We start from the raw sequence: 18646 nt of genomic DNA on the forward strand, positions 1-18646 counted from the left end.
AAAATACATAGTATCTGCTTAATGATAACCAATTTCTAAAAACAACAAAAATAGACACACAACTCCCTCATATTGTCAATCCTCCCCGCTGCAGCAAAAAGTTGCGAGGCCAGGTTTCGATCCTGGGACCTACGGGTTATGAGCCCGTCGGAGTTCCACTCTCCTACCTCGCACAGACCGTCACCAGCAGGACTTGAACCTGCGCGGGCATAGCCCATTAGATGCCTGAACGAATTCAAGTCTAACTCCTTAACCGCTCGGACATAGTGACTTTCTTGAAAATTCATATTTATAGTCTTATATAAAGGACAGAAAGAGTTCATGAAAAAAAAAAAAAAACCAAACACCAGAAAAGGCGTTTAAAGGCAACCTGCAATACAGCAACTCCCTCCATCGACCACATAAACCAATTCACTCTCAACACCCTACAGCACACCACTTTCTCCACACTCCCAATCCTACCGAAACCCATGATATAGACCAGAAAAGGCTACTCGTTTATTTAACGGTACTACGTAATTAGCAATCAGTGCACCCTGCAGAAAAGACTTAAGACATACCTTAACGAAGCCGATGTCGGCAGCGTACTCACGGAAGCTTTGACGAGAAATGTTAAGGTCATACTTGCGGATCAAACCGAGACGGCGACCAGTGTGCGCACTATTGGAAAAATTGTCAGAAACCACTCAGGACGGACGAATCTGCTTTACTTACCATTGTCTGCTGCCCTTACCGTACTTGCGAGGGTGTGAGTACCAAACGTTTTCGTGAGCCATTTTCTTGTGGAGAAGACGTTCGCTGGTGCTGTGTCTTGAACATATCCGTAGTGTGACTGTTTTTCGTTAGGGTAGGGTTTACTGCCAACCACAATTAAAGCGACCCAACGAAAGTTAACGAGAAAGGACGGCAGAGCGATGATCGACGGTGATCGGCAATGATCTACAATAGTGGTGGACCAAAAAATAAAATACATTCATACTCGCTTAAATATCATTAAAACAACGTTTCGGCTACCCCGCAAAACTTATCCACGGCCGAAACGCTGTTCCCAGTGAAGCAGATTTCGTGTAAGGTTGTCAATCATTCGCAGGGTCTCTTTCTCGTCGTCCGAATGCTCCTCGATGGACACATTAGGAAGTGCTTTGCTGGTGGTAGAGTGACTGGCCATTTCCACTTGTATATGGCCAATGTACTCCAGTATTGACGCAACCCGACGTCGCATTTCAGTCATTGTCGTCCGTGAGTGAGGCATTCGAGTCCGCGAAAGCTCCCCTGCACCATCTAGGGAACTGTTTTTTGTGGCGCCGGACGTGTACGGCGAATGACGAGCGCCTTTTCGAACAACTGACCGCCGACCTTTGGATGTCCGAGGAGCAGTAGACGTTGCTGCCGTCGTCGTCGTTGTTGTTGTGTTCAGGACATTGGCTGCTGTATTAGAAGTGGTCGTGGTAGGTGCCGTACCGATTTGGTTTTCTTGGGCTGACATTGAACCATTGTCAGCACCATTTTGTGTAGACGCTGAGGCATCACGTTTGGACCGACGTCCTCGTCTTCGAGTAGAAGCTGTGGTTGTTGACGCAGTTGTTGCAGTCGTAGCTGTTGCCGAATTAGCAGCCGACCTCGCTGGCGGTTCTGCGGAGGATTGTTTCGAGTCTGGAGCTGGCGCATACGTTTCGCCTTCTATGTTGTCCACATCCATGCTAGCGCCATAGGCACTGGATTTCGCTAGTGTTGGAGAAGTGGACTCAGAGTCCTCTCTTTTGGTGGGTACGCTTGACTTTTGTTCGGTTGCAGATGCCGAATTGGATGAAGTAGCAGATGAAGCACGTTTCTGGCGGCGAGGTTGCTGCATTAAGAGACTACCGTACTGTTCATAGTCCAATTCGGCATCTCGAGAGTTCATAGTGAGCCGTTGTTTTGTGGGAGTCTTGGAAGTTTTAGACCAGGGGTCGGGAATAGCTTCTCCTTTATTATCTCCCTTGTATCGCGACTGTTTCGGTCCACGTCCACGCTGCGTGATCTGATGAAGGTCGGGACGACAGAGTTCACAGTAGTATACTTCAGGTATGTCGGATTCTCCCTCAAAACCAACACAGTGTCCGTGTTGCCAAACTTCACATTGTTCACACTGAATAAATAGTCCACTTCCATCAGCATCGTCGTCGATGTCTTGAAAACCACAGACACAGCGTGTAATTTCAGATTTTGTATTTTGTTCTTCGTGAACAGCATCATTCGCGCTCCGATTAGGCCGCATTGCGTCCTCGTCTTCCACCTCCCGTTTGATCATCTCTGATTCTCCCACTGAGTCCTCTTTTTTCCGTGTTTCTGTGGCCTCTTCCATTCCAGGTTCGTCCATGGTTTTTGCCATATTCGCGAGACTGTCGCTCCCAATGCAATTACGTAGGGAGCTGTACCGAATTACGTAGTCCCAATTACCGAGCTGTAACGAACACATTAAAGCGATACAGGATACACTAGCGTGCAACAGTAAATAAATTAACGAAACACGTTATTGATCAGTAAATTATTTAACGATCTTTCGATGCTCATCCTTAGACCACTTTTCACCTCAATGACTCATCGAAGCTATCACGAACACGATAAACGCGATAAACGCAGTATCAACCCCGTGGGATATTGTGTGGTGCAATTGCTTATTCGTATTCCGCTATCTCACGTAGCCAGGAAAGAACGATTTGTAATCGGCAAATCGCTTATCGCATAACCTTATTTAAAGACCTACCACACAGCTCGAAGGAAACTTAACCTCCCTACGTACTCAATACATACCACCGCTGGGGGACGTAGTTTGTGTTTCTGGTTGATAACGCTGCTTTTTATTGATTTTAATTACAGGATTGTACTCGTTGAGTGATTCTGTGTAGGATTGGTCTTTTTCCGGTGAAATTTGGCCGCTTTTACCGTTTCTAATTCACATTTCACTTCTTTCGGCTTCGATTTTGCTGTTTCTCTGGTTGTTTAGCAGCTGATTTCCACTAAATATACGTAAAACAATATGTCTCGTGCAGCCTCTCCTACGGACAATAGTCCATTGCTGTATTCACCCCATGTAGGAACGGCAAGTTTGATGTCCTCGGTCATCAACATGGCAAACACCATCATTGGTGCAGGTGTTCTTGCTCTTCCTCATGCATTGTCGCAGACGAGTCTGTTTTGGGGCGTTGTAATGCTGATTTTCAGTGGATTCACTTCATACCTCGGTCTGTACTTTATTTCACGCTGTGCAGCTCGTCTTCCTCCTGGAAAGGCGTCCTTCGCCGCCGTTGCCAAACGGACATTCCCTTCTTTGGCTGTATTCTTTGATATAGCCATCGCTGTCAAATGTTTTGGCGTGTCTGTGAGTTATCTTATTATCGTAGGTGATTTGATGCCTCAAATCGCCAATTCTATGGGCTTTACATCGGCTGCACTTTCCAGCAGACACTTTTGGATCACAGTGAGCATCATTGTGCTGATCCCGTTTTCGTTTTTGCGCAAGCTCGATTCGCTTCGTCACACATCGTTGATCAGTCTTATTGCTCTTTCATACCTCGTGGTTATGGTCATGTTCCATTACTTTGCAGCTGACACGGTTCGTGGTGAAGTTAGTTACTTCACTCCTGCTTCGGCATCGGGCTTCCTCTCTGTCATACCTGTGTTTGTCTTCGGCTTCACCTGCCACATGAATGCGTTTAGCATTGTGAATGAGTCCAAAAACAAAGCCCACGGACATCTTGCTCTCGGAATGTTCTTGGCTGTCTTTGTCAGTTTAATTGTGTACTTAATCATCGCTGTTGCAGGCTACCTTTCTTTTGGTGACCTCGTATCTGGCAATGTTATTGCCATGTACGACGGAAACAGTGTGTGGACTCTCTTTGGAAAGGTGTCCATTGTATTCTTAGTGCTTTTCAGCTATCCTCTCCAGTGCCACCCATGCCGTGCGTCTGCGTACCAGGCCATCACAAAGTCCTTTTCCTCTCAGTACATTCCCCCCGTCTATCACAACAGTATCACGGCCGTTATTATCATTCTTTCATACATTGCTGCTTACTACTTGACTTCGCTTGATTTGGTTCTCGCGTTCGTTGGAAGTACGGGCAGCACGGCCATATCTTTCATTCTTCCTGGTTTCCTTTATTACGCCATTAGCATCAAGGCTTCTGTGCCAGAGGGTATCAGCAGAAAGGCTGTTTCTATTGCCAGAAAGTCCGCTCTTGCTCTCACTATTTATGGTATTACGGTCATGATTCTTTGCCTTTCCATCAACATTGCGAGACTGCTTTGATTCTCTGTAACATAATTAGAGGACTACTGGGAAGAATCTTCTCATCCGCTTAATATTCGGTTTCACTAGACTAGCCTTTTGCGAGGTGATGCGAATCGGTTGTTTTATATTTATAATTATCAAAGCAAAGAAAGAAATGCTGCCTACCAAAATCTCATTTCTGCACACTACTTTGAACCAGGGTACCAAACTGTCCAGCCTTGGCCTGACTGCATATTCCATGGAAGAACCCTTGCCCTTGAATTGAGTGCTGCATATTGTAGTCTGCCATTTCTTTGTCGTACTTCCGGAATGTAGTATGTGAAATCCATTCCGGTAAATATGGTCTTAGGTATGGGCATTGTATACACTTCAGGTATGATGCCAGTATACGCCGGGTGCATTCCAATGCTTTTCGGTACTACCCAGGATTGCTCAGACGGACACTCTCCGGTCGGAAGGTAGTCGGGATCCATCGACGATGTAAGGAACTCTCTGAAAGTTTCCACAAGTCCGGCATGATCCCTGCTCCTCTTGAGAATTTGATAGGCTCTTTGGAATTCAAGTCTCAAGCCCATAACTTCCATTTCGTTGGCCGTATTAGCAAGGTTTCTCATATTGTTAAAAGGCTCTTCAACACATAGAATATTGTTCTGGTCACTGTCCCACACTTTCGTTTTCTTACTGAGAAGGTATCCCTGCTTGACAGAGATGACATAGCTTTCATATTCAAACCGGTAACCGTAATACTCGAAGAACCCGATGAACAATGACCCAATAGATTTCTCATTTAGTTGAACTTTGGGTTTACAGTAATCGTTTTGCTGTAAGGCGACCATGGAGGGAAGTATAGGAGGATCCGTCAGTTGTAAATAATTCAAGAGCATACACGTTATGGTATATGAGCTGAGAACACCCTTGCCTTTTGTGCCGTTAAACTTTCGACACTTTGCCCAGTGCTTAATGAGCAATGCCATTGGTCGTATACGGGCGTCGTACTCAACACAAGCTTTTATCATTGCGGTATTCGTCTTTGCAAGACTATTATTTAGATTAATGTCGCAGGCAATGCCCAATGAAGGATCCCATGCTTTGACAATGGGAACCCGGGCGCGTGGAATACAGACAATGTTTACCAACCCCTCTGTGAGATGTTAGTTCTGTTTCTTTTCTTCTTGAACGCATACCTTCATGCAACAGTCGAGCCAATTGACATGTTGTTTGCAACTTCGATGTTCTACTGTGGGTTTGAATGCAGATGTCAACATCCGATCGTCTCAGCGCAAGGTTACTTTCTGTGGAACCGAATGTAGTGAGTTCAATGTCTTCTTCAGGAAAATTCGTTTGGAGGACACGGCTCAGCTTCGATAAGAGGGCAATACGGCGCTGCTTATGACCCTCTGTCGCTTCTACTGATGCGGCAAACTTCTGTAATTCGATGTCAAAGTCCTGTTCATCTTGGGGCAAGACTTCTTCTTTGACAGTGTCTGCAATTTCTGTTATCGATGCAGCTATATTTGAGATGTCTGTAGAGCACTGAAATCTGCTTGGACGTAATGGAAGGTAAGTTTCAAAAGGACAGATGTATTGTTCTGGATATCCAACCTGCATGGCTCACATAAAATTTATTGATTGGTGATACAGCCGTTAACGCAGTTTTTGTATGCTTTCGTTTCTTCTGTGCGATGGGGGTTGTTCGTCTTAATTGTGCGGACAGAGTTCTATTAAATACTCAACTTTTGTTAAATGTAAACAAATCCTCGATGCATCAAATTAACGGATTCCCAACTGCTTCATAAACTAAACAGTAAACGAAGTGGATGATTCTGCTCTCTTTTATCATGTTTAACTTGCTTACATCCACAAGTACCTGTCAATGTGTTGCCTATTTTGTGAACAAGGAAGTGGGGATTCATTATCATTTAGTTTAATGAAACAGAGGTTAGCTATTCTATTTACAATTCAAAACACCTTAATCACTCGTCGTACTGGATAACCGAAGCTGAAAAGCTTGCATATAGCGAGAAGGGAGGCAGATTTCATACATAATGTCGTTAAGTAGAGAATTCTTCAATCACTTCAAGATGCCATACGCAGAGGCTCCGTGTACCAGTTTCCAAAATCGTTCTTCTGTATAATCCAAGTAGGCCAGAACAATAAATCTGGACGTACACTCGCAATGTTTGTGACACCGCGTCGATTCATTTGCTTGACTTGAACGTAAGTATCAAATTGTTTCGTTTTCAACACTTCCAAGAACTTATCAAACGTCTCAACGCTTTCACCATCAATAGCGACGATCCAGTGTGCCGCACGCAAATGGTTAAGTGCCGGTGAACCATACAGTATGCTACCAACGTAGACACCACTTCTGTCAGGCAGTGTCGCATCAGGCTCAACTTGTTCGTAAACACTGTCTTGCGTTTCGTGGATTACTGCTCCAGACCAGCCAATAATACGAGAGCTCGAACTAGGATGCTCTGGATAAAGCAGCACTTCGAGGGATTCCGATTGTCCGTCGCGCAGAATTTTAGCCTGCACCGATGCACTCTGCTCATATTCTAACAAGTCGGAGGGCCGAGTAACCATTTTGCCATTCACCTCCAGTAGCACGTCGCCAACTCTCAGAGAACCCTCCTTGGGCAACGGCCGCAAATGGGATACCACGTACATTGGTCGAGGAATTGTTCCATTAGCCCGAGATTTGACATAAAACTCTGACGATTCCTGTTGAGACAATCCCAAGGTTGTAGCTCCAGCAAGAGACATGTGAGCCCATTCCACGCCCATCGTCATAGTCACATTTTCAGAACGAGACGCAGGCGGTTGCAACAAACGTTTCACTAACGGCATAATGTACGCCATTGAAAGACCGTACTTGTCAACATACTCCTTTCCAGAAGCATCCTGATGTACAACGGACATCCACAAGGCAGTAACGTTTATGTCACCATCGACATTACGGTATACCAGACCACCAGAAGACGAAAGCGAATCCATTAAGGAAATGACTTCAAAATTCACATAACGGAACCGTGGCGGCGAAGTTCTTTCAGTCTCAATAGCAGAAATGCTACGGACAGTAGTTGATTTTGTCAACAGTTGAAGGTCGGTGTCCAAAGCTGCCAGGGTGCATTCTTCGCCAGTGCGCATGAAGTCGGGAACAAAATTCAGCTGCACAGTGTTGTCGGGTAAGTATTCACAAGAGAGGACCGCTATACGCTTATCCATGTAGCAGATGAAACCCATGGCACTCAGGGATTGGAAAGTGAGCCGGACATCACAAACCTCAACAGGGATTATAGAGCGGTCTGCAACAATTAAAGGCGGTTGAACAGAAACAACAACACCCGTCCCACTATACATTTTTGAGGCACTAAAGCCGTTGATGCTGAAAGGCATACGGCAGTGTATAAGAACCATCGAGTTTTGAATGGCTTCCAAACTGTTTGAACCCTCGGCTGGACGAGGGATTGCACTAGGGCGTCTAGTGATAGCTGGTTCAGCAGGTGCCAGAGGCATATAGTCCCACGAGCCCTTTTTGTCATTTCGCGAGTATGTGCCAGACAAGAAAAAGTGACGATCAATTGTCACGATAGTGAACTCTTCTTCATATTTTCCCAGCACTCGGAAATGCATGGGAACACGAGCATTATCTCGCAAACCGAGAATAACTTTCGTCAGGGCCTCTAAATTCGGTGTCGGTATATTGGCAAGTTTCGTGACTAAAAAGTCTCTCGTTCCACCGGACCAATTTAGCATGCCTGAGGCGGCAACAAATGTACCGGAATTGAAGGCACATTGGTATGACCGTGCAAGTTGGTACGACAAGTCGTGGAAAATCGTACCGCCGACTTCTAGAAAACGAGACGGCGTAACACTGTGAAGATCCTGTACGAGCAGGCGTACCTGCTTGTAACCTTCACGAGGACGAAAAATAATAAGTTCTAACATGTGTCCGACACGTTCATCTGCAATCTCAAATAAGGACACAAAATCAATAATGTACTGAATGTGGTACTTCGAATGCTGCAAACCAATTAACACATCACCCGGCTCCAAGACCTCGGAAGCCTGACTGTTTCGTAAAATGCGTGCAGCAACGAGCAGTCCTGTGCTCTGTGGGTTTCTGGCACGCGCTTCAATTTCAAAATCGGTCGGCAACCCAATCTTGGAAAGCTCATCATAGGAATAATGCTGGAACTCAGTCAAGAAGGTTCCTCTAGTAATTGACTTGTTATTTTGGATGCAATGCAGTGCACGAACCACTCGGTCAAGTGGAAGATAAAACGACGAGGCACTCTTGTTTGAACCACCTGCGTTCAAAGCTACAGCTGAACCGGATATGTCGAGAACTGGACTACCAGAGCTACCACCGCTGGTGCCGCTAGCGGCTTGATAGTAAAACGTGTTGAAGTCGTTATAGCTATCAACGCCGTAATTAGGCGCAGCACGGTCCAGACGTGCAAGCGTCGAGCTTAAAATAGACAGCTTCTCGCCTGCGTCATTACCAATCACTCGAATGTCTGCACCCACACGAGCAAGCTCCGGTGCCAGCGGAATCTCATCTACTTCGTGAAAGCGAAGTGCGGATGGGTTGTAACGGAAGAAACCAAAATCGTGAACCGGGTCGCGGTACAGAGGATATATGTCAATCTCTTCGTAATTAATAAAGGATGCTCTAGCAGTAATCGGTGCTGGAGATACGACATGTCGGTTGGAGAGGATAATGCCTAGGTTTTTGTCAACGACAAAGCCCGTGGCACAAAAACTGCCTGCGTTCTCGGTGTCGAAGGAACGCAAGACAGAGCCACGAATAGAGACAATGCTGCGAACAACACGTTTAATGGTGAAATCCCAAGACGGCTGAGCTCGGACACCAATTTGCTTGAGAGGATCAATTTCACGAACGGTATAACGATCGCTCTCTCTCACCACTGTTTGACCATCCACAAGGCCCGCTCCAACGCTGGGAGTAGTTGGCGTATTACATTGCGAGGTGATTCTGTCAGGCAAGAAAGGCGGCATATCAATGTGCCTCGGCCTTTCTGGCCGAACTGGTTCATAAGAATCCATTGAAAGGGCAATCGGGGAAAAACAAACAAAATTCACGCAGACACAGACACACAGACAGACAAAACGACAACTGTTTGAGGAAAGTCGCAAAGATTAATCAGATAGCCCTTTTCGCGAGGAGAAGATAAACACACAAATTTCGTGTAGCGGATGAAAATAGTTCGCTTGGTAAATGTATCGAAAAAAGCTCGCAGACAGGGTTTTGTCACCGTTATAAACCCGTCAACCGTATGAATAACGTTTTGGAGAAAGCAGAGAAGCCACTGGCAAAAATTCGTCAACAAGCACAGCGTAATGGCATCGTGGGCGGCGACATTTAGGAATTCATCGATGACTGTCGAAATGATGTAGACATGACACCGTGCGCCGATGACGGCTGAGTATTCGCACCCACGGATGATTAAGATATACAACACGCTAAATGCAATTATGTTTGTGTTTCACTGGGTTGCGTTGATGTTCGGTAGCTCGCGGTAAGTCCCATCCCCCTAGCATGTGGTATAGTTGAAGCGATGGGTTCGCAGGAGAAGAAGACCAATTGTGCGACGTTGAAACAGAAAGACGTATCGTGAGTCGGGCAACATGGTGCGACGAACATCAAGGTCGGATTGATCAGGTTTGCGATGGCAAGACGGCATACGACTTATCTGTAGTTCATGCGAGTTGGTGACCGTGTACGGTGTTTGAAGCAGGAGCGGCTTGTGAAATAAAATTTTGAAGGGATGAAAAGAAAGGGAATCCAAACCATTGGGACCGTTCCAGTTCGTCGTAGTCATTATAGTCTTGAGCAATCGTCAAAGTACGCGGTTTCGACTGCATACTACATTTATGCTTTCTTTGACTCCTCGGGGTACTGCGTTATAAGAGTTTCGAGTGCTAGAATTTCATGTTGAATAGCAACAGAATACGGTTTCCAATTGTTAGTGTTTGCGATTTCAAGACCATCATTCAGCATGTCGACCATGCGCTTTAGCAACGCCCGAATGTCGCGATCTTGGAGTGGTGAGGTGAACGATTTGTTCGTATCACGTTTCTCGGCAAGAAGGGTAGCAAAGCTCGACTCGTACTTCTGCAAACGAGAGCACAGATCGTGGAAGAAGGCAATGCCTGGGCGAGCCTTAGTACTTTGGTTAGCGAGAGTTACAGCCTGCGCACGGGCTTCTTCTAATTGCTGAGACAGGAGAGGCACGGAAGGCGCTGAGGCAATTTTTTCATGAAGACCGAACATTGCTTGTTTGAGCTGAGAGATATGCGACTCGTGTCCTTTATTAGCGATCTCTAATTCTTCCATTTTCTTACGACGACACTGTTCAAGAAAGTCAATTCGAGAGCGAAGCTCAGCGATTTGCTGGTCCAAGTCAGCAATGTCGTCTAACAAAGCCGCCTTGTTTCCGTGTTCACGTTCTTGCTGCAGTTCACGCTCCATTTGCAGTAACTGAGCATCGGTTTCTGAGCGGCGAGCAATAACACCCTCCAACCGAGCAGCACGATTTCGGTACACCTGAGCCAAAGCATCACAAACTTCGCACCACTGCTCCAATTGACTGTTCAACTGTGAACGCACCGATCCAACGTCTGCGTCGTCGACGTTGGAGAGCAGCAGATCAGCGTGCCGATTTAGAAGTGCCTGAATAGCATCCACGCAACCTGACTCCCGGTCGTGAAGCAAACTCATTTGGTATTGAGCCTCATCATCCACATTCGCCATACTACCAGGAACCATTGCGCTCATGCTGTGTTCTAAACGGCGTGAAGGACTACGCAGCGCGTACGAGCTGCCGAGCAGAGACGGAACCGAAGCATTCAGTCGAGGTCGATGACCATTTTGTAGCTTGTTGAAAACACTACTGCGTTCCATGATTGAAAGAGCACCAATGTTTCTTCCAATGAGTCGTACTATTGACCCTCAAACGTCTTTTTCTGAAAAGTCTTTAACAAAACACACGATTCGGACGAAAACACAGACGTTTAACGCTTTCAGATCGTCAAAACGGTCGGGTCTTAATTTTAAATCCGTTAGATCACCGTTTAAGTACTTATAATCTCTGTTTGACAACTTACGAGAGTAAACGAGTTTAGGGAGTGGTTTAAAGCGATTAAGCACGAAAACCGAGTTTAATGAAGCAGATCCGTCAAAACGTAAAATTCTAAAAAGAAAGCTTTGGCAAAGTATTAAATTGAGAGGTAATAGGAGGGACGAGTCGTTATAAATGAGCAGACAAAGCTCGACGAGGAAAACAGGGTCACAACAGGAAACAGTTGCGTACAGGAAAGAAAATGAAGGGAAAAGGGAATGGATACGGTAAGATTAGACAGGGTGGAGGTAGGCCTCCGTGACTAGGAGGAAGTGATGAGTGTGTAAGTAAGTGTGTTCGTGCGAAGAGTGTGAGTGAGAGACAGTGAGTGAAATTATATATGCATACGAGTACGAATGTGACAAAAACGACGAAACAGCGTGTCCAAGACAAGAAACGCGACCACTCAACTCTCAAGGATGTAGACAAGAGGTCGACACGTCAACAGCTCTCCAAAATAAGCGTGTCTCAAAGAAAACACATGTTCTTTCAATACTCACTCAAACAAACACGAAAAAACGCGTCAGCTCAAGCCAATGCCTTTGCAGGTGCCTCCAAAGGATGCAATTGGCACAGATACGTGATTGCCCACAGCAAATAGAAGCAGGCAATCGTCAGAATTAAGGACATTTGCCATGTGGAATGGTTGTCGCCCTTAGGAGCCAAGTAATAGCTGGCGACACTGAGGACCGCAGAGACAACGCCAACGAAAATCACCGTGTAACCGCTCATTTTATCGAAAACCAAAATTGCAGGACGTTGGCGAGGTTGGGAGAGGACACGTTCTCGAGACGCCTGCTGGGCTAGAGGTACGTCGAAAGCTCGCGATACAATGCGCTAAATGGTTTAGTGTGTTGCCGTGATTAACACTATATTTTTATCGAATTACTACGATGCAGACATAACACGTTACATGGAATAGTGCAGCCCAGAGAGGAAGAAGACAAGATAGCGAACTGTAGCACGCTGAAGCGTGGTGGAGGTCACAGCCATACTGCCCCCGCTGGTCTGGGTGGGTAGAAGAAAGGAGGGTCGTAGGGTCGTAGTAGGGTCGGCGATAGAGGCAGCAGAGACAGATGCAGCTGTGCTCAGCAATAAACCAAATCGACCATGCGGCTCTGCGAATCTCGTCTAGTCCTCACCCTGCACAAGCGTAAAAAGACCAAGAGTGCCGAGGAGCAGATACTTGAACTTGGGATAGTCGGTCAATAGGATGGTAATCATTCCCAAGTAGGGAACGTAACCACGGACGATTCCAGAGACGTCGTTCTCTCTGTCCAAGTAAGTCATGCTCCGAGGAAACAAGTTGACGTCGTCCACCTGGTTGTTATCGCCCTTGGTAATGAGCTTTGTTTGGTTGCTGGTTGTTGTTAGAAGAAACGTTGGAAAAAGAATAAAATCAGGGCAGAAGCGCAGAAGGCAAGAGAAGCGACGAAGCTGCAGCACTAAGATGCTACAGCGTTCCACTGCTAAAAACTCGTCTCACAGACTGTCTGCCCGCTTAGCATACCCATCATCATACAACTTGGTGACACGATGAACAATAGGAATAGCACGATGAGGCAGGTTATACACAACAATATCGCCGATGCCGACAGGCGAACCGTATATTATTTTTGACCACAATGACTGTGGTTGGTCCGTGGGCTCCAGTTTGGGCATTCGATTGTCCAGCAACAAAATGTCACCACGCTTAAACGACGGTTCCATAGACTCTGACAGCACAACGACAACAGGACAGTCCGAGTTGGTGAACATGCCGAGCGTCTTGTAGCCCATAAACGCACTCGACAGCACCAGCAGAAAGTTGAGAAGCTGGGCAATTCCCTACACACAGTTAGCAGGGAGAATACATGCAAAATAGAGAAGACATGGCAGACGACGCGGACCATTAGAAAGGTACGAGAATCACGTCTCTCCACCGTTCCAGCCTGAACCCACCTGACGACTAAGCAGACGAGGATTCATCAGTGAAGCAACACACACAGAAACTGATTTTGTGTTGTAAGGCTGGGCAGCACGGAAGAGCAGGCAGGAGGAAATGTGGGGGCCCGGTGGGATTTTTGGTGGTGAGTTTCAGGTGCATGGGGTGTCTAATGCTCGGTAGTGCGACTCACAAAGACTCCTACAGTTGTGAATGAACACGCTACTTTGCGCTATATAATATACCACACTCTGTTATGCCGTGCTATAGCTCGTTAAATCTCCTTCCATTGCCTTCCGGTGCCTTCCGTTACCTTCCGATGCCTTCGACTCTCCCCTCCGTCTAGGTTAGGTCAACACGAACGTGACTGCTTTTCACTATATCAACGGAAACGGACGCTACCAAACCTGCCAGGAGCATATCATCGAGGACGTCTCTACCCCAAAACAAGAATATCAAAATGTCTACAGAAGGAGATAATGTGCCCCAAGTCGACGAGGTCGTCGCTGTCGAGGAGGAAACCGTTGCCACCACCAACGAGATTTCCGTTGAGGACGCTTTGAAGGAAGTTTTGAAGCGTGCTCTCGTTCACGACGGTCTTGCCCGCGGTATCCGTGAGGCTTCCAAGGCCCTCGACCGCCGCCAAGCCCATCTCTGCGTCTTGTGCGAGTCTTGCGACCAAGAGGCTTACGTTAAGCTCGTCGAGGCTCTTTGCGCTGAGTCCCAAACTCCCTTGATCAAGGTCTCTGACCCCAAGACTTTGGGTGAGTGGGCTGGTCTCTGTGTCCTTGACCGTGACGGTAACGCCCGTAAGGTTGTCGGCTGCTCCTGCGTCGCCGTCACCGACTACGGTGAGGATTCCGCTGCTCTCCAAACCTTGTTGTCCAGCTTCTCTGCTTAGATAGACTGAGCGATGCAACAATACATTGGTAGTAGCCTATATTGTGAGACGGAACAGGTGTAGTTGGGTGTGTGTGTAGTATGGGCGCTGGTTTTTCGTATGTTTCGTTTGAATGCTTGTTTCAGTTTGCGTAGGGTTTTTGGTTGACTCTTTGCTTGGCACGACAACTCGGTTTCAGCTTGTTCCATTTGTTTGAGAATCCAGCATGCAACACGCTTCCTCGACTGTAGTACCGTGCCCTGAACATCGTAATTGATGCTCCAGCTTACAAAACACACCAACTGCAAGTCATCGAACATAGAACGAGAATCATTAAACATGCGAACCCGAACGGCTTTAACGGCCTCCTTGACCGTCCGGTGTTCGAAGCTTTTAACAACAAAGGGGGAAAGTAACACGTAGCAAAGTAGAGTCACACACATACACATGAAAGAAAGAGGACGAACGGGCGACCGGTGCACGCACACACGAATGCTCGCAAGCAGCAGACAGCGTCACGGTCGCCAGCGTCAGCTAAGGATAGTTGTAGCGAATACACGGCGTGGTCTTTGGCCGGAGGAGCAGTTCGGGCAGAGGTGGATTAGAGGAGAGCGGAAAGGTAGCCGACTGGGGATGAATGGGAGGGAGAGCGTCGTGCACAACGGCGACCGACTTGGATGACGGCGGGGAAGGTGAGGGAGAAGTAGAATTGGGAACAGTAGCAACAATTGCTGCCGCCGTTGCTGCTGTTGCCGCGACTGCCGGCGGATGGAAGGAGGAGGAGCGGCAGTGCGAAGAGACACCCGATGTGATGCACCGATTCGTATACCGTGGACGGCCCCCGAGTGTGTTGTGCTGGTATTCGGACAGTTGGAATATGAGAGACAGATTGGGCCCTATCCAGGGCGACCGCTGCTTCACATAGTCGTAAGCTTCCGACAACGGGAGACCAAGGGTCCGCATAACAAACGCGATCACCAAACATGCACTCCTCGACACACCGAGCTGGCAATGGATAAGGACACGCCGGTTGAGAAACACGGCATGATGTACGAGAAAGTCTATAAGACGATCAAAGTTTTGGGGGAAGGTAGAGTGGTGTTCCCAAGGCACATGCACATATTTGACGTTTCCAAACTGGCGAACGTCCAAGTGCGTCCGCTCATCACGAACAACCTGTCCGTCTGTGGGAAAAGGGCTCAGCACCTCCTTGGCTACGTTCAAAACCACATCGAACGTCTGCACAATCGCAAGCGTCGGCTCTGCGTAAAGGTATACGTTGGACGAGTATATGCATACAGGCCCATTTGGGTAGGGCCGGTTCGCGCCGGAAAGCGAGCGAATGAACGGCGTCTCTGCGGCGGGGCTCACAGGGACACCGTTCAGGCCATTAGAAAGAAAAGCCGACCGTCCTGCGGTCGAGTTACTTTCAATAGGGCTCAAGGAGGAACGCGTGGGAGAGCTGATGATGCTGTTGCAGCCGGGGTTCGTGATGGCCGTACACAGTTGGATACGGACTTTGGGTAGCTTTCGTGCAGCCAACGATCGCCGGTTCTGTGAGAGCAACAGTGAAGACGCAACGGACCGCTTCCCGGTCGGTGACAAAGGTCCGCTGAACGTCCACGGCATAGGCGACGTCGGTGTGTTTTCTTTCGTTGTTGTCGTTGGAGACGAAACTTTTTCGTCCTGAGACGTTTCCATCTGGTCGTCGCTCGATACAAACTCGTGTCTCTCCAATTCTGCCAGTCTTGGTAAATTCATCCTGCTGGCAAACCTAGGAGACGTAGGAGACCCACACGCATGCATGCTGACGTCAAACGACTCGTGGTAACAGTGAGTTCAAGGGAAAGGAAATTGAAAAGAACGTAATCACAAACACAAACAAACAAAGGCGTAAACAACGTCAAAAACCCGCGAAAAAAACGAAAAAACCGTGAATCAAGCAAGAAGATGCTGGAGAAAGGAGAGAAAAGGAACACGGACGGAGAACGAGGAGGAAACAGCAAAAAACGAGCAGAAACGGCGTTGGGAGACGACAGGAGACAGACTGGGAGGTTAGGGCGCTCGAGACAGGGGAAGGGCGAGGTGGAAGTGGGGTGTGGGGGTCTGCGGCTGGTTCGTAGAAAGTGGAGAAAAGGCGTTAGCAGCTGGGCTATGTGGGCTAGAAGTGGGCGTAGTTGTAGTCGTAGTCGTAGATGCAGATATCGTAGACAATAAGATACTAGCTCGTTATCGTAGCGTAGCCTTTGGTGGAAGCGAGCGCCCGGCTGTCATGACGATTAGAGACGTTTCTGTTCGTTGTGAGTGAGGTTCATGAGAAAGCGAGAGTGGACGTTGGATGAACGTGCATGTGTCTGTGTCTGCGTATGAGTGTGTGAGTGTGTGTCTGCGTGAGTAAGTAAGTTTAAAGTTTTTGCCTTCCTCAAGACATCTCCAGTGGCATTTGTGTCCTTTCAAGCCGGTCGGTACATTTTTCAGAAAGTAGGACGAGAGGGTGAGAGCGGGATGCAGAAGGGAGGGACGAGTCGAATCGAGTCGTGCTGCACAAAATGGTGCCCGGGTAAGTAGTAGTAAGTAACTGGAGAAGGCACCAAAGTAAGTACTAACTCGTAGTAATATCTCAGCGATAAAGCAACAGTGCCGTAGCACCACCACGATAGCTCCCTGCAATGCTCCTCACCGCGTATATATAGATAGACGTGTAGCAGCACCTCACATTGATTCTCCCCCTTCACGACAGGGAATCTCGATGACCGGACAACACCTTGTCTATGAGAGAAAAACGAGTGGGTGAGCTTTGCGCAGAATGAGTTGGAGGCTGTGCGTACGCATTAGCAGGAGTGACCAATACGTTGCTAGAAGCTGTCTTTGAAAAGCGTTTGCGATGAAACGGAGGGGACCGCGGGGAGACGGGAGAAGCACGCAACTCACGGTTGGGAGAAAGACTAATTTTAGATTGGAAGCGAGAGGATGCAGGCATCTGGTCGCCGTCTCGGTCTCGAAGCACTGGTGTCTTGACACGGTCGCTGAGAGGAGACGAAGTGGGCGGAATGATGCGTTGAGAGCGGGGAGTAGTCATAATCGTGTGCGCATTGCTGAAGCGACCGAGGCCTTCATTGTTGCTGTTGTTGTTGTTGTTGGTGTTCGTCAGTGTCGGTGCTGTGAATGCTGTCGTGGGGACAGGAAAACTGTAACTGTTTCGCCCACTTTCGCCTGTGCTTGCAGCGGTAATGGTGGCATATCCACTCATCTCTTCTTCGCCATTTGGACCAGGCAACCGTGGTGTTTGTGATTCGTCGGCAAGCATGCGTGCGTTCAAGCATTCCTGGACAAGACCAAGACACGTTTCGGTAAGGCTCCGACACAGCGCATCGACCGTTGGACCCGGTGAGGTTTGTGTGAGTAATAGAGCATTCCGCGCAGCTCGTTCTAATGGTTTCAGAACATCATCTGGCGGATGGTGTGAAGCAAGTCGTTGGAGAGCAAGTTGTAGTTTTTGAGCAGGAACGGGCGAGGAGAGAGACGCCCGGGTAAGAGTCGTCGTCGCTTCCATCCTGGTTCTGGCTAGTTCAGCTTCCACTTGCCCGAGCCGTTCACGCAAACTCCTTAACTCCCGAAATATAAACTCGTTAGTAGCGGGGTTTGGGACTGTGTGTTCGAGTTCCCGGCTCCGGACCTGTGGCTGTGGGCTTGTGAGTGATAACTGTTGGGTCGCACGTTCAAGGGCTGTATCGCTGTTATTGTCGTTCATTGTCAGGGCCAGATCCAGCTGCCTTGGCCGAGTTGGACTGGACGAAGCGAAGCGTCCGTAGACATTCGTAGTCTCTGAACGAGCATGCTGAAATAGAAATTTTCCTCTACGTTGAGAGCTGGGACGCAGGTTTTGCTGGCTTTTTCCCTGAAAAGTCGAGTTGGGTGAAAAAATACTTTGGGCCTGAAAGCTTGAGCTGTTTGGGCCAAAAAACGGTGTTCTTGGTTCCTCATTCACATTTTCCGAAACACTGTCGTGAAGAAAAGATCCTACCGTCCTGTGCGACCGTTCCGACAAACCCGTAGAAGCTTCATAGTCCAAAAACGGATCTGCGTCCAACTGCTTTTTCGGAGAAAAACTCAAACGGGACATGCAAAACCTCTTGAAAAAGAGTTGATCTCTGCTTCGTACCACCAGAGATTCAACTTTGCGGTACTGCTAAGCCAAGAATTCACCTCGCAGACGAGGAGACGCGTTGTGAAACGTGTAAATGGACTGCCGTGTGTATGAGGTAGGTCGAAGAATATCCGCGGAAGGAAAATAGTAGATGATGTTTGTGTATATAAATGCAATCACGTCAACCATATAAATTTTCTCATTTATCTCATACAATTCTCATGAAATAAAAAGGAAGCACCGCACACAGTACTCGGTATTCCGCGTTTGTTTAGTC

The 18646-nt window shown here is 47.7% G+C and overlaps 11 protein-coding genes and 2 non-coding genes across 13 annotated transcripts; 2 read left to right on the forward strand and 11 right to left on the reverse strand.

Annotated features, from left to right (window-relative positions):
* Window positions 1–101: 101 nt before the first annotated feature.
* SJAG_16088 lies at window positions 102–173 on the reverse strand. The gene has a single exon. It is a non-coding gene; the product is annotated as a tRNA-Met (tRNA).
* A 5-nt stretch (window positions 174–178) lies between these two features.
* On the reverse strand, window positions 179–271 carry SJAG_16089. Its single transcript has one exon. It is a non-coding gene; the product is annotated as a tRNA-Ser (tRNA).
* Window positions 272–502: 231 nt separating this feature from the next.
* On the reverse strand, window positions 503–776 carry SJAG_03254 (40S ribosomal protein S29; the record flags this gene model as incomplete). Its single annotated transcript, XM_002174377.1, has 3 exons — window positions 503–511; window positions 561–660; window positions 715–776. The coding sequence occupies 3 exons, from the start codon at window positions 774–776 to the stop codon at window positions 503–505; spliced, it is 171 nt and encodes a 56-aa protein (XP_002174413.1).
* Window positions 777–784: 8 nt separating this feature from the next.
* Window positions 785–2371, reverse strand: SJAG_03255 (histone deacetylase complex subunit Cti6; the record flags this gene model as incomplete). The annotated part of the gene is made up of 2 exons (XM_002174378.2): window positions 785–1425; window positions 1462–2371. The coding sequence occupies 2 exons, from the start codon at window positions 2369–2371 to the stop codon at window positions 1025–1027; spliced, it is 1311 nt and encodes a 436-aa protein (XP_002174414.2). The 3' UTR covers window positions 785–1024.
* A 405-nt stretch (window positions 2372–2776) lies between these two features.
* On the forward strand, window positions 2777–6299 carry SJAG_03256 (vacuolar amino acid efflux transporter Avt8). Its single transcript, XM_002174379.2, has one exon. It carries the CDS (start codon window positions 3020–3022, stop codon window positions 4286–4288), a length of 1269 nt encoding a protein of 422 aa, XP_002174415.1. The 5' UTR covers window positions 2777–3019; the 3' UTR covers window positions 4289–6299.
* SJAG_03257 (Poly(A) RNA polymerase cid11) lies at window positions 4334–6250 on the reverse strand. The gene is made up of 2 exons (XM_002174380.2): window positions 5455–6250; window positions 4334–5411 (listed from the first exon to the last, which is right to left on the reverse strand). Exons 1-2 carry the CDS (start codon window positions 5876–5878, stop codon window positions 4456–4458), a joined length of 1380 nt encoding a protein of 459 aa, XP_002174416.1. The 5' UTR covers window positions 5879–6250; the 3' UTR covers window positions 4334–4455.
* On the reverse strand, window positions 6184–9680 carry SJAG_03258 (serine protease). The gene has a single exon (XM_002174381.2). The coding sequence runs from the start codon at window positions 9341–9343 to the stop codon at window positions 6347–6349; it is 2997 nt and encodes a 998-aa protein (XP_002174417.2). The 5' UTR covers window positions 9344–9680; the 3' UTR covers window positions 6184–6346.
* Window positions 9616–11596, reverse strand: SJAG_03259 (hypothetical protein). The gene is made up of 2 exons (XM_002174382.2): window positions 11405–11596; window positions 9616–11343 (listed from the first exon to the last, which is right to left on the reverse strand). Exon 2 carries the CDS (start codon window positions 11199–11201, stop codon window positions 10170–10172), a length of 1032 nt encoding a protein of 343 aa, XP_002174418.1. The 5' UTR covers window positions 11202–11343; window positions 11405–11596; the 3' UTR covers window positions 9616–10169.
* SJAG_05294 (V-type ATPase V0 subunit E) lies at window positions 11530–12322 on the reverse strand. The gene has a single exon (XM_002174383.2). The coding sequence runs from the start codon at window positions 12148–12150 to the stop codon at window positions 11947–11949; it is 204 nt and encodes a 67-aa protein (XP_002174419.1). The 5' UTR covers window positions 12151–12322; the 3' UTR covers window positions 11530–11946.
* Window positions 12261–13572, reverse strand: SJAG_03261 (signal peptidase subunit Sec11). Its single transcript, XM_002174384.2, has 3 exons — window positions 13360–13572; window positions 12929–13245; window positions 12261–12778 (listed from the first exon to the last, which is right to left on the reverse strand). The coding sequence occupies exons 1-3, from the start codon at window positions 13384–13386 to the stop codon at window positions 12550–12552; spliced, it is 573 nt and encodes a 190-aa protein (XP_002174420.1). The 5' UTR covers window positions 13387–13572; the 3' UTR covers window positions 12261–12549.
* Window positions 13573–13714: 142 nt separating this feature from the next.
* On the forward strand, window positions 13715–14284 carry SJAG_03262 (40S ribosomal protein S12). The gene has a single exon (XM_002174385.2). The coding sequence runs from the start codon at window positions 13803–13805 to the stop codon at window positions 14241–14243; it is 441 nt and encodes a 146-aa protein (XP_002174421.1). The 5' UTR covers window positions 13715–13802; the 3' UTR covers window positions 14244–14284.
* Window positions 14285–14756: 472 nt separating this feature from the next.
* SJAG_03263 (dual-specificity MAP kinase phosphatase Pmp1) lies at window positions 14757–15983 on the reverse strand (the record flags this gene model as incomplete). The annotated part of the gene is made up of 1 exon (XM_002174386.1): window positions 14757–15983. One exon carries the CDS (start codon window positions 15981–15983, stop codon window positions 14757–14759), a length of 1227 nt encoding a protein of 408 aa, XP_002174422.1.
* Window positions 15984–16953: 970 nt separating this feature from the next.
* On the reverse strand, window positions 16954–18345 carry SJAG_03264 (MT organizer Mto2; the record flags this gene model as incomplete). The annotated part of the gene is made up of 1 exon (XM_002174387.1): window positions 16954–18345. The coding sequence occupies one exon, from the start codon at window positions 18343–18345 to the stop codon at window positions 16954–16956; it is 1392 nt and encodes a 463-aa protein (XP_002174423.1).
* Window positions 18346–18646: the final 301 nt, after the last annotated feature.

The sequence above is a fragment of the Schizosaccharomyces japonicus genome (assembly GCF_000149845.2).
Source record: "Schizosaccharomyces japonicus yFS275 unplaced genomic scaffold supercont5.2, whole genome shotgun sequence".
Taxonomy (NCBI): domain Eukaryota; kingdom Fungi; phylum Ascomycota; class Schizosaccharomycetes; order Schizosaccharomycetales; family Schizosaccharomycetaceae; genus Schizosaccharomyces; species Schizosaccharomyces japonicus.